The 18,080-nt window shown below is 39.4% G+C and overlaps 1 protein-coding gene across 14 annotated transcripts in view; it reads left to right on the forward strand.

The window, feature by feature from the left end:
* The window catches only part of DOCK10 (dedicator of cytokinesis 10), a 278,971-nt gene that overhangs the window by 221,348 nt on the left and 39,543 nt on the right, over positions 1–18,080 (forward strand). For all 14 annotated transcript variants that reach the window (XM_067740390.1, XM_067740391.1, XM_067740385.1 and 11 more), the window contains exons 27-33: positions 438–509; positions 5,581–5,727; positions 10,491–10,574; positions 12,797–12,893; positions 15,129–15,173; positions 16,934–17,109; positions 17,236–17,352. In XM_067740390.1, coding sequence (XP_067596491.1) covers positions 438–509; positions 5,581–5,727; positions 10,491–10,574; positions 12,797–12,893; positions 15,129–15,173; positions 16,934–17,109; positions 17,236–17,352 — 738 coding nt within the window. The remainder of the gene's footprint in view (positions 1–437; positions 510–5,580; positions 5,728–10,490; positions 10,575–12,796; positions 12,894–15,128; positions 15,174–16,933; positions 17,110–17,235; positions 17,353–18,080) is intronic.

Here is an 18,080-nt window from a genome sequence, read left to right on the forward strand (position 1 = left end):
CGTGGCTTCCATGTTCACTCTTGCCTCTATCCCTGGCAATGTTAGGGGTGGGTCTGCTATACCATATTTTAAGATAAAAAAGTTTTACTTAGTTTTGTTTAACTAAGTAAAACAGATAGAACACCCAATGAATGAATAAGTATTTCATAAGACTACTGTGTACTCAGCCATGTCTAGCAAACCAGTATCTTGTTTTAGTTTAAACAGTCTTTGAGATGACTGAGGAACAGAAGTATCTGGTATTTACTTTTACCATTAGAACTTTGCTAAGGATGATCCTAACATAATGGAGAATATACTATTGCTCTGATGCATTGAATTTCAAAGAATACATTTTAAGATAAACGTTTTATAAAATTGCATGTTGTGAAGAATGGAATTATCATTATTTTGCTATAAGATGATAAATTTCTGGTTGTCTTTTCTTTTCCTAACAGCATTCCTGGTTCTTCTTTGCAATTATCCTAAAATCCATGGCACAGCACTTGATTGACACAAATAAAATTCAGGTACGATCATAGGTAATACAATAGCATCCAATAAATGTGAGACATGATTGTGTGTATCAGTACAGGTCCTTCAGAAGCAGATGCCAGGACAAAATTAAAAGTACAAAAATGACTACAAAGCATAAAGGGACAGGCAAAAGGACTAGGAAGGTCTGACACCTGTGAAAGGAGATGGCAAAGGAAGGAGGATCAGCTAGAAAGAGGCTTGCAGTGAGAAAGTTGTAGGTGGGCCAATGGGCTGTCTAAGAGCAAAGAATGTTCATGAGAAAAGTCCTGCATCGGGAAGATGGTCTGGCTCCGTTACCTCTGCAAGCTCAGTAATTACTCAGAGCAGCCGGAGAGAATGTGGCTTGGCATGAACTCTTGAGTGGGTCCCAAAGGCTTCGCAGTTATTTCATTCATCCCAGTAGACTTTTTCTCAAGGGAGTGTCTGAGCTATGCACATCCTCGGCTGCCACCCGTGGTCCACAGTCCACAGCTTACACTACCTTTCACGTATGATTATGAATCTTCTCCTCCACAGTTCCCATGGGCCTCTCCTTCCTGAAAGGAAACTTACAAGAGGGAGGCTAGTGGGATTAACTGTAGCCCCGTTACTATAGTTGGTCTCGGAACCCTGTGCAGTTCTCATCACCTCCCTCCTCCACCATCCATTCTAGATTGCCCTCACCCTCAGCCAGCAGCTCTGAAGGTCTTGGTGACTTACTGTGTTGTGACCCAAACCCTCATTCCAGAGTGGTCCAGGGTGGTCTCACCCTCCCAAGCAACCAGTGTGTGGTTACTCTAGATGCTAATTATGTCAATACAAATTATACATTTGGACCAGGTAAATGGCTGTTTGGTGGATTTTTGAAGCCAGTGGACTCTCTGCTAACAGAACTTTAGTCAGGGCAACTTTATGAATCCTGTGAGTTTCCACTCTACCTGGGTGGACTTGGTGGTGTTTTGGTCTCCAGATAGCAGTATCCACTCAGATCTTGTGGCCAGTAGTTCTTGAAATATATGAATATTCCCCTCTGCCTAGTATCGTCACCTGAGGAAAGCCTTTGGAAAAGGACTGGTAGAATCATTACAGTATGTACTTATCAAAGGTCTGTAGGGGGCTTTCTTTAGGGACCCTGCCTCCTCTTCAGTCAGCATGTACCAGATCTGAAAATTGACTGAGATCCAAGAACAGAGAGAGGATTCCCGTCTACTTACTGGAACAAACATCCTCATCTCCCGATGGTCCAGCCTTGCCTTCTTGGTGGACTTAAGCATCGCCATTGCTGACTGCTGATTGTCTCGTCCCTAGGGCTTCCAGCATGTCATTAATCAGCTCTGTAGCTCCCTGAGAGTCCAGCCCCCTTGGCTGCTCTCCAGATCTGCCATTTGTTTTGGTAATCACAACCCCCTGGCCCCTGGAGATTAGGTGCGATCACATGGCCTCTGTTATATTGATGCCCCTCATCCTCATGACTGTGAGTGAGCCAACGCTGTGACTGCCTCTCTCACCTGCAGGTGGGAGACACCACTGAACGGTCTTAGGGATGTCGGTCCCCAGTACCTTCCTGATGGCCTTGGCGGATAGTGGGTCTTCCGGGCTCATAGTTCCATTCCTACGTGTCCACCTTCATCTGCTTCTTTATTCCTTCCTCATTCATCTGCCAGGGCAACCTAGGCATTTCCATTCTGCTTAAAATGAGCCATCTCCAGGATTCTAAGAGCCAACTAACAGTGAGTGGTCCATCCCCTGAGGTCTTATTTAAGCCCATGTCCTGACAAAGTGCCCTCACGTCAGTGAAATTGAATTTATCCATTCTTATGTTCTGGCCATCTTGGTCAAACACACTCAACGTCCAATCTCAGTGGTACTCCCACTGTGGCTCCTGCTGGTACCTGCTAACTAATTCTTACAACTCCTTGGGGTACACGCTCTTCCTTACCTTATTAGGCCCAGCAGGTTCACAGCTGAGTTAAGCTGGCATTGAATCCCAGTTCATGGCCTGAGCTCCAGGAGAGGAGGAAGGACAGCTCCTGAAGGGTTTGCCTGGCCTCTTGCAGGGAGAGACCTTTGCAGTGTATTCCCACACAGGAGAAGTGCTGACTCTTAATAGAGAGGGATGGGGCACTGAGGATTCAGGGGAGTCTGCCAAGCCGCCATCCTCGGGCCATCCATCCGCGTGCCCCATCCGTGCCCCCAGGCCTCAGGCCTTTCCAAACATGGCCTTGACATAAGCATAACAGACCTGCCCTGGCTGCACATCTCATCATCTCTGGTATCCCATAACTCTCAGTTCTTAAGTCCTATGTTTGCTCTTCAGCTGTGTCTGCTCTTCTACTTCCAGAGATAAGAGCCTCCTGTCTGGGAGGAAGAGAAAATCTAACGTGAAGCTAAGACTGATTCCTATCTCTCTGTTCTTAAGCTGTATCAGGAAACCCCACCACTGTAATCCTTGCTCTGCCACTAACATGTTCGATGATTTTTAAAAAAGACACTAAACATCTCAGAGTCTGTTCTCCCATATGTAAAAAGAACAAATTGGACTAAAATCCTTTAGCTCCCACCAGTATGTATCTGCTAAAATAGATAGGTCACAAAACACCCTTATGAACAGCCTAAGAATAAAGGAACTCATCGTAAACGAGAGTTTATCTTCACTGATTCAAGTTCCCTTTTCATTACCCTCTTCCATAGCAATCACCATACCCAGTTTTCTTCCAGAGGTGCACGGCCTTCCAATTTTCTAACCATCTCTATTTATCACAGTAGAGAAGACCGGATACCATCGTTTGACTTGGAAGCATTCACAATAAACATCTCCCAAGCTATTTGCATTTTCTTTTCTTATTTTTTAATTGTGAAGTGAATAGCTTTCTTTGCTATTAAAAAAAGCTTCCATCATCAAGGAGACGTGAGAAAGTCAGATCCCCTAGTCTGGTCCTCTGAAAGGCAGATAACACCTCCCTGTGACCCCTGCTTTCTTGTCCAAGGCGAATTCCTATTTACTAGGAAGTGCTGAATAGCTTCTCAACACTGAGCTCTAGTAGCCAAAGTTTTCTTGTACTGGCTACACCTTTTGTTTCCCATCAGCCCCTTGTTCTTAACGAAATTCCCAAATGCCTGAAATTCAGCCCCTGCATTCTGCACCTGATCCTTGGGACCGCCACCATATCATCGCCCAGGTTCTCCAACGCGTTCCAGCTCTGCGGCTTGGGATTCAACCATGTGGTCACCTTACCCCCCTTCCTCCCCTGTCCTGAGAGAGAAAATCCACCGTCCCCAGCTCAGGAATTCTCCCGCCTCAAGCCCTTGGGATAGACTTCCAGAGAACAATTAAAAATATTGCTCGTGTGTTTACCGAGCAGCATGTCTTTGGGTTAAGAGTGGGAGTAGGCTACAAGGGGAGTTTGAAAGGAAGGCAGAAAAGACAGAGGAACAGAGGGGTTATCAAAGTCCAAGGTATTACTGTATGTCCTTGTGAAGAAAATGTTGACATTGATATGTTTAATGTATCTTGGAGGACTAACACAATGAAAAAAGGAAAACTACAAATGTGCTTTGATTATCTAAAAAGTGATTGTTGCTTTCATAGGTGAATTGTTCACCCTTATTTCCCCAGGGTACACAGAGCAGGATGAAAAATGATGTCTGCAATTAAATTCATTAGGTTTATTTGTTGTTAACTTCATTTGATTTCAACAATAAGCTTTGAATATATACAGGGGGTAACCATAAAATCCTCAAAATGCCTATACAGTCATGTCCTGGTACAATGGCTTAAAAAAAGGCCAGTCCAAGTCAGCTCCAGCGTCCAACAATTAATCACTGTTTGTTCTATGCAGTTCCTGTAATTTTAGCCTCCGTGGTTTTTATTCTTGCCTCATGGAAGGCTGGGTGCTCAGAATTTTAGAGAATATGGCACTAACTCTCAATTGTCTGTTTCTGTCTATAGTGAAAATGCGAGTCTAATTTTAAAGCCAACTTGTAAAGATGAATGAATCTTACCTATCTCGTGCAAAGAAGCTGTGTAAATTCACCAAGTAGAGACTGAAATGGGAAAACTCAGCTGCCTGAAACTTTCCCTTTATGTGCAGGAGTTCAAATTGGGGGGGGGGGTGTTGGATTCCTGGACTGAGGGCAGTCTTTAGGGGCCTACAGAGTTTTATTCAATGTATGTTATGTAATCTCACAGCCAAATCACTTTTTATCTTGCGGCAAAACATCTTGACTGTGAAGTCCCACAGGCACCTGCGGTGGCATATGCTGGGACCATTGAGTTAAGACTAGCTTGTGTAAACCTTCATCTATAAGATAAATAAGGTTTGAGCATCTAATGGAAAACATGGTGATAACACTGTATTGTGTAATTGAAATCTGCCGAGAGTAGAACTTAAATGTTCTCTCCCCAAAAATATGTATGTGAGCTGATGGATGGCTTAATTAACTAGATGAGGGGTGGAGGGTGGAATTCTTTCACAATGTGTATGTGTATGAAAGCACCACAGTGTATGCTTTAAATATAATTTTATATATCAACTATAACTCAATAAAGCTGAAATAAATGTTTTAAAAAGACTAGCTGGGACTCACTACTTATTAGAGAACATTACAAACCAATATCTGTACCCATTCAGTTATTCATTCACTGATTTCTTATAGTTGTTTATTGGAGGATTCCTAGTTTTAAAAAATCAAAATAATTGATTTTTAAATTAGAGAACTGTGAGTCAAAGAAAATCTAGAATAATATTCATTAAACCATTGATAGCAGTTATTTCCGGAGAGGGAAAGGAGGGGAATTAAGAGATTATAAAAAAATGTTACATTTCTACATTGTCTGAATAGTCTGCAATTCATATATGTTATAATTTATAATGAAAAAGTGAAAAACTTATTGGGCAAAATAGAAGGAAACATTAAATGAAAATGATGAAAATCATGACCTTGAAATTAAAAGGGCTTCTATTTTATTATTGCTTTCAAGTTTTCAGAAAGACTTTTTGTTTGTAGTAAGTCTTACAGTTTATGTTTTCCAGGCTTAGTATTTCACAGGTCACATTATAAAGAAATGATCCATTCTTTCCTTAGCTTTCTCGGCCTCAAAGATTTCCTGAATCTTACCAAAATGAATTGGACAATCTTGTCATGAGCCTAGCCGACCACATGATTTGGAAAAACAAAGATGCACTTGAAGAAACAAGAAGGGCAAACCACAGCGTTGCCAGATTTCTTAAGGTACAATTATACAAGATCACAGTTCTATTCAAGCCTCTGTGATAGTGGGTGTGAGATACTCTAAATGTCAATTTAAGTCACAGTTTCATTTATGATGAAAAGTCAAGACTACCAGGATTAGATGAATACTTTCATCTATACATCTTTCTTGCTTGAAATACTTTTTGATACTTTTTCCAATTTGGAGTCATACAGAATAAAAACCAAGGTTAAAGAAAAGTATCTACTTGAGTGTTGCCAAGTGTAGTACTTCTAAATATTTTTAAAGAGAAAAATGAGATTTTTAAAGAAGCTGCACTGTGACAATATTATTCTCTTGGGCTTTTCTGCCCTTGAAGTGATGTTTTGGATTGGATCCAGCTCTAACAGTGATGCCAAATAGCCACTTTGGGAAAATTTTGAGGAATTTAGCATTTTTGTTATATTACCTCTAGGCTCTTTTAACATGATGAAAATATTGTGCATTAATCGCATAAAAGGAAAATTATCAGTTAAAGTATTGAGCAACATAAAGTGAATATATATATACATATATATATATACATACATATATTTAGCATCATTTCTTTGAATTACAGGCATTTCTATTGAATTGAGAAGAAAAATGTGCTTAGTCCAAGAAAAGCTAATGTAGAATGATGGTGTATCATTTAACAGATAATACATTCAACCAGAAAGATAATGTTTTTCTTCTATTCCTTCTTTTGCCCAACTGTTGACTACTGACGAAGCCACTTCACTTGTTTCTTTGTGGTAGACACCAGAACATACTGGATAGGTGTGGGAATGTATAAATAAATACTACTAACAAAGTTAAGAGGCTATGGAGGTAGATGGAAAATTAGCTTAAGTTGTCTTTGGTGAGTTTTAATTCAGTCTAATTTCTTTTTTAATGTGTTAAATGCAGTTTCAAATTGCATACTATATTTGTTCTCATCTTGTATTTCTTTTTCTTCACTGTTATGCCTCTTATTTTTGCTTTTTTTCTTGCTTCAGGAAGAGAAAGGGATGGTCAGAGTTGAGGAGGAAAAGAGTAAAGGAGAAAAAAATTACTCTAGTTTTCTACCATGTTTTTAAGACCTATGAGAATAAAGTTTATTACTATGCTAGTAGTTTATTTGAAGTGCTTGATGGAAAAGAAAATTTGGGGAAAAAAATGGCATACTGTCTGATTTGTAAGCAAATTACATTCAAGAAATATCTGCAATATTCTTCCCAAAATTCCAAAAAAAAAAGGTTGCATAAGCAAGTCTCTTAAAAAGGGAAAAGACCTATTATTATCCACTCTTTTTGCCTTAAATGCTCTGTACTTATTAGAATAAATATATGTTTTCCTTGGAGCTCATTTATGCAAAAGTTGCTTCTGGTGGTACATAAACTAATGTCTAACATGAATGTCCAAGATGAAAAAAGCCACAAAGTATAAATCTAATGGTGATACCAGTGGTTGTGAAATCTGTGGGTAAAAAGCATGGATTGACAATAGATAAAACAAATATAGTCTATAAGATATATGGATCCATGAAGTGCAAACTGAAAGCAATACTTATATGTGAAGTCTATAAATGAAAACATTAGTTTAATATATTGTACATTATAAAAGTCCATCATACAAGCATTGTACAATGCTCATCTGACTAATCTCTACTTTATTTCAATTAGCATTTGGAAATCATTTGGAAATTATCTAATATAAAAAACAGACTTTGGTAGCAAATTATGTTTAAAGAAACATCTGTGATAGTTCTAATTATGAAAAAAAAGATGGATAAGCAAGTCAGTGAAAAGGGAAAGTCTTCATATCTACTCTATTTTCCTTAAATGTTCTGTGTTTGTGGAATAAATAAATGTTTTCTAGAAACTTCATCTATGCAAAAGTTGCTGTGGATGGTACATAAGCTAATGCCTAGCACAGGAGCAAAGGAAAGGAAATGATGGGCCCAGAGGTTTTGTAAAATATACAGGGAAAGTCACTCAGGTGGTGTGTTTTGCAATTTGGGATTTCATAACTCATCACTGAACCATCTATAGAGTAAAACTGTGACTTTCACAGTTGGTGAGACAAAATAAACATTTTTTCATTACAACAGCCATATATACAAAAATATATTTTTGCATGTAATTTAGAATATTTGGCTTTTAGTTTACTAAGCTAAACTCAGAAAAAGTCTGATAGGGTATATATCCTTTATATCAATAATCTGCAAAATTGTTTTCTATAAATGGTCAAATATTAAATATTTTTAGTTCTGCAGAACATACAGTCTCTGTGACAACTACCCAACTCTGCAACTGTAATACAGAAACAACCATAGACCATTCGCCATAGACAATATATAAACAAATGGCTGTAGCTGTGTCAGTAAAACTTTCTTTTGAAAAACAGTGTGCCAGTTTTGGCTCATGGGCCATAGATTACCAGAGCCTGTTATAAATTATTTTCTACTCATGTAGAAGGTTAATATAAATTATTTTAAAATAAAAGCAGGGGCTTCCCTGGTGGCGCAGTGGTTGAGTCCGCCTGCTGATGCAGGGGACGCGGGTTCGTGCCCCGGTCCGGGAGGATCCCACGTGCCGCGGAACGGCTGGGCCCGTGAGCCATGGCCGCTGAGCCTGCGCGTCCGGAGCCTATGCTCCGCAAAGGAAGAGGCCACAGCAGTGAGAGGCCCACGTACCGCTAAATAAATAAATAAATAGATAGATAGATAAATAAAAGCAGAGAGGTCCCTTCGCCTGGGGTTAAGAAGATGCTGGGATGGACCAGACACGGGACTGGTGACAGGAGAGACACATTTGATGAAGCTTGATCTGCAGGAGGGCTCTCTGCAGGAAGAAGGCTGATTCTGCTGACTTTGTATCTTAGGAATGACCCCTCCTTTTCCCTCACTGTCCCTTAGAAAGAGAATGACAAGTTTACCACATACAAAGTCTTCTTAAATCTCAAGAAAGTCTTAAGTGAGTTTCCCTAGATCCCCAGGGTAGGCAGCCTTCTTCTCACCACTACCCTTGTTCAATGACAGGACTCACCAACCCCTTCTCTGTCTAATCAAAGGGCCCTGTGTCTTCACCAAAGGGCTTCTTTTCTCTTGTTGTTTCTTGAGAAGTTTCTAGAACCCACAGTTATACTGGGTGGTCTTCCTCTCTCTGCAAGGTGAGACACAAGCTTCTTCCCAGCAGGAAAGAGACAGCAGAGGTCTTCCGGGGAGGGAGCTCCATATTGGGGATAGTCCAAGGGTCACCAGTCGGGACTTCCTTCTGCAGATGGAAAGCCTGGGAGGATTTGACACACTAGCTGGGAGCCTGCATAGTGTAGAAGACACAAAAGCCCTCTTTTCCTCCCATCCTCCCCTTATAGGTGCTCTACGTGTTCTGCGCTTATGATTATGCTCTGCTGTCTACCTTTCCTCACTGTTCTTTTGGGAGGTGGGAGGACATGGGAGCCATTTACTTTTTTCTAAGGGGAGAGTTATTGAAAGAACTTAAATCCATATTGAAAATGAAAATATAAATGAAGCAGTATGTTAACACAGTAATGAATAGGTAATGAAAAAAAAACTCAGAAGAAAACAAAGAAAAATGGAAAAGGAAACAAAACAAACATATAAATGACCAAGCAACTGGAAAAATGTTATTAGAGAAAAAAGCTCATGTTTACACACGGGCGTATTTCAGTGGGAGACTTTGCTCTTGGTAGACTACCTATAACAAGATTTTATGTTCAGTCCTTTCTGAGAAAAGAGATTTGTTTGTAAAATTGAGGAGAGATTAAGAGATGCAAAACCAGTACAATGGACCATACAGGGCTCTTTGGACGAGAAAGAAGGCTTCGATGCTGAGTGATGTAGCAGCTGAGAAATTTTCCCATGTAGTACACATGCTCACACACATGTGGCTGGGCAGAATGCAACCCACACACACGCAGTGATGACCCCATATGCCAATCTGCTATAGTGCCTCCCCAAGATACTGCATCAGTAACTATGGTCCATGCCCACTTCACACTTTTCCAGTGCAGTAATTGGCCACTGTAGCTTGGTTACTGGTGACATGGCCATGGGTCTTTGGGAGAGAGAGCAGGTGCTGTACCAAGTTGGCACGCTTGCCTGACTCCTCCAAACCTACCTACTGTTTAAGGCTCTCGTTTCTCCAGTTAAGAGGGATTGACAACATAATAAAGAGGCAGTGGGCAGCTCACTGATAGAAATCCCAGGATCTCTTACCTTCACTCTTCAAATTCAAGCTGCCTTGGCTGAAAAGAAAAGCTATTCTGCTGAAGGAGGCCAGTGAGATTTTTTTTTTTTTTTTTTTCGGCCAGTGAGATTTTAAAAGGTTTTCCTGACATGTCTCTGCCCTGTTCCTACCCAATGTTGCACAGCAAGTTTCTTCACCTGAGGAATTATGGAATCGAATTACTAAAAGAAAATAATAATAAAATGTAACTAAGTGGTTTTTAAAAATAGACAAGTAAAAGCTAAAACTTTCTATATTAAAAGGAAAGGGCTCATTGCAAAGCTCCAAGAGATGTTTTATAAAATTGATAAATATGGGTTTGTAACTTTCTGGTGTGTGTACTGTATCTAGTATTTTAATTAGTTCCCGTATGTGGATGAATGTTTAAACATATTGCAGAGATTTTTAAGACATTTATTATACAGCACATTTAGTTAAATGCTATTTTACTTCAATATATTCAATCATCTTTTCTAACATCTTTAATGATCCTTAAAGTAAAAACGTCTGAATTTAGAATTTTACTTTTTTAGCGCTGCTTTACGTTTATGGACCGGGGTTTTGTGTTTAAGACGGTTAACAGTTATGTCAGCATGTTCTCCTCTGGTGATCCCAAGGTAAGAACCACGTACAGGAGTGCTTGCTTTCTAAACTGCTGCATTATAAATAAATGAACCGGTCTCTGTGTATATCTGTCTAAAACAATAACCTATGCATTATCCATATCAAAAAATAATTTCTATACCAATGGGAGGCAGCCTTTTAAAACGGTTCACATGCTCAGTAAGTCTACCCATTCCTTCCTTCACGGGGGACAAAAAAGGAGTGTGGAATGAGAGTGTTTACATTTCACTTTTATTTCCTGTGGGCAGTGAAAGGAGTGATTCTTTCCACCTGCAATTCTTCTGCCTCCGGTTTACTCAGAACTGTCTTGGTTTTAGCACTGAAAGTCCCACTTCCCTGGAAACCTTCAGTCTTGGGCAAAATGGGACAGTTGATCACCCTACCCAAATAGGGGCTATGTTTTGGGAGATAGGGAACGGTACTGTCTAGAGAGCAGCGGTTTTCAAAGTGTGGTTCCTAGACCAGTGATCTCGGAACAGAGCTACCACGGGTGGAGCCCAGAAATCTGGATTGCAACAAGACTTTCAGGTGATGCCTGTGCATTCTCGAGTTTGAGAACCACTGAGCTATGAGTCTGAGTATGGCATATGCTAGAGGGAAATAAGACTGGAAGTGGACCAGACCGTGAAAGTTTATCAGTTAAGGTTCTTTGTCTCGCAGCAACAGAAGCTTACTCCAATTTGAGCAAAAGGGAATTTTGGGGAAGGATATTGGGGTAAACAGCATTGATGAAAGAGCTGCAGAACTAAGCTTGGAAAAGAGCAGTGACCAAGGCACTTCCAGGCACAAGAGTAATCACAGAGGATGAACCAGTGGCCAGGGTCTGCTGCTGTCTAAATACGCAAATGGGACCCTTTTCTCCTTCTTAATACTCGGCTAAAGATTTACATTCCAGAGAGGAAGCATGTGACCAACCTGCTTTGGGTCACATGCCTGCCTCTTAGGGAGGGAAGACAGGGCACCTGAATTAATAGTTCCCCATTAACCTTCACCCATTGGGAGGAAGATAAGTCCCCGATGGGAAATTATCTAGGTATTGGGAAAGAGTAACAAATATAGAAAAGCCAAAAATAATAATGATCTCCTTGGAGCCTTTCATGTTATGCTTAGGAGCCCGAACATTATTTTTCGGCAGTGGAGATTTACTTTAGGCTAGGAGAGTTACATGGTTATATGTCATTTGATTTTGAGAATCCAGCTCTCTCTGTAAATATTTTTTGGAAGGATATCCTTCATTAGGGCTCCAGTTATGCATGACATTTTCAGAATATCATTTTAGGTATAATTCCAGTGAACTTGAACTATATATTTTATCAAAAACCAAACAGAACATACTCAGTGAAGAATGACTACCATGTAATTTAATTATGCTTCGTTTCACTTGGATGTGCAAAGGATTAAGTCAGATACTACCCTTGTTTGAGACGGCAGTATTTTAAATTATTGACTAAAGTGGCCACAAAATATGATTCTAAAATATCTGAGCAAATGGAATATATTTTATTTTGTTAGCTGATATTAGTGAATACAGTGAACACAATCTGAGTATTAAAAATTGATTACTTAGTTTGCATGACAATGAAAATAGAATGGTTATGAACATGCTAATTGTTCCTATTTATGTGATTGTGTTAAGTTGTCTTAGACCATGTCTGCACTTCGTTTATCTCTGTCCTACTCAAAACATTATTGAAATGACAGACCTGTTTGCTAGGGCAGGGAAGAGGTGGAATTAGATAATGTACTCCAAAAACAAATGGCAGATGGAGAGAGATTCACTCTAACTTTAGATTATCTGCACCACTGTCTTCCTTAGCACTGGATCTTAGGAGTTGATTGGAGTGATATGTTCTTTGAGCTGAGTGTAGTTGAAGACCTCTGTACATGTGGTGAGGACCTATCTTTCCCAGAATAAACATGTTACATACATGCCAAAAGAAGCAAAAAATAGGTCTGAGTAAGATTGTATCTCATAGAAACTCAATGTAGGTTGCAGCTGGGATCATTTCCTGAACAGGCCTTGTCCAATCTCCAAAAACAGGGGGCCTGACTACATTTACCACTTCAGAGGGGACAAAATCCTTTAAATTTAACAATGACCCAGTGGTCACACAAAAGTAACTCCACCTCCTTTTTAGATGTAAGATTCAAGTGCAGATCTTCCATTAACTTTCTTAGTGTGTGAATAATAGTCATTTCTTTGCTTCTTTTTCAGACCTTATGCCAGTATAAATTTGATTTCCTCCAAGAAGTATGTCAGCATGAACACTTTATTCCTTTGTGTCTCCCCATAAGATCAGCAAACATTCCAGGTAATAATTCCCAGAATTTTTGTCTGTTCCTACAATGGGAACAAATATATTTGTTTGTTTGTTTTGCCTTTGTTTATTTGTTGTTGTTTTCCTGTTTCTTCAATGTTGGTTTTGTCTGAAGTTTTCACGTGGGATTAGATCCAGGTAATCAGGTTAAAATGCAGAAGTTGGTGGCATGTGGTAAAGAATACAGCTCTGTATTTCTCAATTTTTGTCTGTGTTTCCTTTTTCATTAATGAGAAGGCCAAGAAAACCATAAAATTAATGCTTGTAAATCAAAGAATTTTAACCTAGACCCATACTGTCTTTCACCATACTGGCTCCAAAAGACAACTTTCCTTTGATTTTGAGAGACATAAAATTACAGGGAGGAAAAGTTATACTTTGTGAGTATAAATTCATTTAAGATTATCAAGGTGTGTACATTAAAATGCAATTCCTCAAAATGAGTTTTATACAAAGAAAACTGTTACCTTGAAAGGGAGAAAAGAAGGCAGGCAAATGGGCACCATGGTAAATACTCAATACCTCTGGGTCAGAAAGAGGCAGAGATGGGCGCACAGGTAAAAATGGGGCCTCACATATTGTTTACTATACTTACTATAGTATAAATGGTCTATAGAAAATATTTTCATTTATTACTTTTGTTAAAATATGTATATACACACACATATCAGCATGATCATGGTAGAGAATAAGCATCGCCCATCTAGATATCAGAAACTAATCAAACATCAAGCTACGTAGAAAATACTTAAATGATTTAGGACCTTAAAATACTTTACTTCTACTTTGTAAGGTGTACATATATCAAGTCATGTGGTGCACTAGAAACTAATATAATGTTATATGTCAGTTTTACCTCAATAAAATAAATAAATTGATTAATTAAATACTTCTAAGCATGAGTAAATTACAAGGCACAGTTTTGATATTCATGGAAAGCAGAAACTAAGATGGTAAAGAGCCTCTTCATATGTATTATAGCTCACACTAATATTTTGGAAGGAAAGAGAAAGTAACGTACATTATCAAGCCTATAAAAGTTTTGTCTAGTAGGTCTGTCTTTATTCTGTCTTACCCCCTTGGTTCTTCATGACATTTTTTTTTCTTAAATTCCATATATATGAGTTAGCATACGGTATTTGTCTTTCTCTTTCTGACTTACTTCACTCTGTATGACAGACTCTAAGTCTATCCACCTCATTACAAATAGCTCAATTTCATTTCTTTTTATGGCTGAGTAATATTCCATTGTATATATGTGCCACATCTTCTTTATCCATTCATCCGATGATGGGCACTTAGGTTGCTTCCATCTCCGGGCTATTGTAAATAGAGCTGCAATGAACAAGGGTGAGCTGTGACAAAGCGAGAGAGAGGCATGGACATATATACACTACCAAACGTAAGGCAGATAGCTAGTGGGAAGCAGCCGCATAGCACAGGGAGATCAGCTCGGTGCTTTGTGACCACCTGGAGGGGTGGGATAGGGAGGGTGGGAGGGAGGGAGACGCAAGAGGGAAGAGATATGGGAACATATGTATATGTATAACTGATTCACTTTGTTATAAAGCAGAAACTAACACACCATTGTAAAGCAATTATAACCCAATAAAGATGTAAAAAAAAAAAAAAGTTTTGTCATGTCAATCTTAAATATAAGCTGTATACATTATTCCATTCTTTTTCCAATTTACGAAATACATTTATCTAAATGCCTTCATAGAATAAAGGGTGGAAAAGTTATTTGGGACTGTAACATTCTTCGCTTTTTGTTTTATGTTTATGAACTAGTGCCAAGATATTACTGCGTTAGGCAGGCTGGTTACGACACTCAAGAGGATCAAACCTGTTTTTGTCATTTGGATTCTGGTTGTTTACTGCTTATCAGTAGCTCAGAAAAAGGCCTGACAGTCTCTGTGTAGATATGATATTATCAACAGCGAACATAAAAATATGTTTCGTAGCAAGCAGATTTCTGATAGAACAAAAAGGTGTCCAAGAAGAAGGCTAAGAATTAAAATAATTCTGTTCACGGCATTCATTTTTAAGGAAAGAAGTAAACAACCTCAGGTACTTGTCTTGAGAAACAAAGCTTTTTTGAAGGGACTCGCTCATATTTTAGGCCAGTGTATTTTAATTTTTCAGTATAAATTACACATAGTTAATGAATACAGTGTGTCTCTGAGTATGTATGTATCTGAATTTTTTGTTTATTTATATTACCTCCAGATCCTTTGACACCTTCAGAATCAATACAAGAGTTACATGCATCAGGTAAATAATGATATTTTATATTACACTATCTCAGCATCAATAACCACATCATAATTTGATAATATTGATGAGTATAGATAGTTCAGATTTCCAACTGGAAATTCCAGATGCTAATAAGTAGCCATATGTTTAATACCATCTAATCAAAATAGTCAAAAAGTTGATTGAGCTTTTCTCTTGTCACAGATAATTAAATGCTTCCCCAACTTGAATTCTTTCATACTTTATTCTCCAGAGTTGGAATTTTCTTAATTTCCCAAAGCATCTGAAATTTCTTAGAGGGCATCATAAATAAAATTCCCAATCGTATGTAATAACACGCTTGCTCAATGAAACTATATAATATTTCTATCAATAAACCACACCCCTGTTCAAACCATTCTCTCAGGATTTGAGATTATTAGAATCACATAAGTTTATTTTTACCCCAGACCAGTTTATAACTTCAAATAGTTCTGGCAATTTTTTTTCTAGCCATAGATTGGGAATCGGAAAGCTTGGTTCTCTTCCTGGCCCCTCATTATTACTCAGTATTTCATGGAAAGATTTATTTAACCTAAGCCCTTTGATCTTAGTTCCCTGAACTTCCACATTCCCCGTACTTCTGCCCCCAGCAGTATTTTTTAAAAATCAGTGTGTTTACTTTGCTCCTGGTCAGTTATGACCTGGAGTATTCTAATAGTTCATTCTTCCTAACGGGTAGCTATGAGGAGTAACGGAGATAACGCTTGCAAAGCGCTTAGCCGAGTGTTGGTTGGACGCTAGTCCTGCTATTAACAGTTACGTTTAGGAAGCACATTGGCCCGTTCTCGATAAACGCACTATTACTTGAGATTTTAGCACTCTTTTCTCTATAGTTCAGACTCACAAGGGTGCAGCCCCCTTTGGTTTTCCTCTCTCTTTGCTCTTTCACGTCCTGCAGCTCACGTGTCCTGGTGATTTTACTGCTACTCCTTGGGTCCTGCTACCCCAGGTCCAGAGGCCTTCTCACCATCCCCACTTCCCTGTTCCTCCAGCCTCCTGCATGGTAGCCCTCACCCCACATCTCCCTACAGTCTAATTCCCATTTATAGCCTATCATATTAATGGCTCAATAAAGCACAGGTCCGATTGGGCCACTGATCTCAAAGCTGTCAGTCACTTAACATTTCCTGTAGAATTACGTGCAAATGGTTCAGGGACCTAGACACCAGCTTAGGAATTTGTACTTGATTTTGCCCATCTTCCAGTCCCAGTATATCTCTTCAGTCGTAATTCTCGCCACTCCTCTTTTGGCTGCTGTGCTTACTGGTCTCCTCCATACCTGTGCTCCCCACATAACTGTGCTTTCAGAAGTCTGTGCCACTGAAACCCTCTCCCTTCTCCCAACTTCCTCTCCTCTACCCACTGCCTCCAACTGCCCCCCCCCGCCCCCCAGACTCTTTGCATCTTCAACCTTGAGCAACCTCAAAGGTCCATCTCAACATATTCCCTCCGGTCACATCTCCTGATTCCTCCAGGCAGAATATAAGCTTTTCTCCTTTCAACTCTGGTACTATTGTAGACATGCCACTTTTATGGAATTTGACATTTGACACTGAGTACTATTTGGATTAGTATAAACAGAATACTTGCTGAATGCCCCTCTTCACATTTTTCATCTCTGTATTACTGAATCCCTCCTAGTAGTGAGAGGGGTTGATAGTTGTTTGCTAAATCTCTCGATTATCAAGTGATCAGTTGATTTTCAATAACATGATCTCTTTACTTTCCTCACAAAGATATGCCTGAATATTCAGTCACAAATGAGTTTTGCCGCAAACACTTCTTAATCGGAATTCTGCTCCGAGAAGTTGGCTTTGCTCTGCAAGAAGACCAAGATATCAGGCACTTGGCTTTAGCTGTCCTAAAAAATCTAATGGCTAAGCATTCATTTGATGATCGATACAGAGAACCAGTAAGTGGTCTTCCTCTCTCCCTTCCCTAAACACCATTTAATGGTTCACTGCATTAAATGCATATCAAACCTACAAGTCTATTGATTTTTAGGTAAATCATTTCTTTTGACTACTTCTTCACCTAGGAGAAGCAGGCCCAGATAGCAAGTTTATACATGCCCCTCTATGGCATGCTTCTGGACAATATGCCAAGGATTTACCTGAAGGACCTGTATCCTTTTACCATCAATACATCGAATCAGGTAAGTCTGCAGAATATTCCAAGTGTCTATCGTAATAAAGAATTTGCCTTTTTTATATTTTTGCCATAGATAACTATTTTCCCCCAACTGTGACCAAACTAAGAATTAAACAGCACTTCTTGCTAGGTGCTTTGAGACGTTTACATAGTGTCATTTGTTCCAGATTGGTCACTGACGCCTTCCACTTGTCCATCTTTTCAGCATTTTGTTTTCATTGTCCTCTGTTCTCTGCATCACCTTCCAATTCTCTCCAGTTTGTACCACGTTCCTCTGTTGCATTCATGGCCCCATCCTCAGTGTACACCTTTCCCCACCAGCTTTCTGCATCAGGTTTAGGCCCATCTGGTGTCAGTAGAGCCACGTGCCTTATTTGTAGTCACAGCCCAGGAGTGGCCTGTTTTGTCACCCCTCCTCCACTGAGCCAGCCTAGTGACTTCACAACAACCCTCTTGAGATCCTTTGACTGTGTTCAACTCCCAGATGAGTTGACGCACTGCTGAATCCAGGCAAGATGTTACCATCTAGAAGTTAGGAGCTATGTCTTTGGAATTTTTTTTTTAGACCTTGTTCAAATCCCAATAGTATCAGTTACTATCTATGTGACCTTAGATACGTTATCCAACTTCTTTAAGCCTCTGTTTCCTCATTTATAAAATGGAAGAGAATACCTGTATCACAAGGTTCTTAGGAGGATTAAATTGTGGAATAGAGAACATTCATCATAGATA

This window comes from Pseudorca crassidens, chromosome 6 (genome assembly GCF_039906515.1).
Source record: "Pseudorca crassidens isolate mPseCra1 chromosome 6, mPseCra1.hap1, whole genome shotgun sequence".
Taxonomy (NCBI): domain Eukaryota; kingdom Metazoa; phylum Chordata; class Mammalia; order Artiodactyla; family Delphinidae; genus Pseudorca; species Pseudorca crassidens.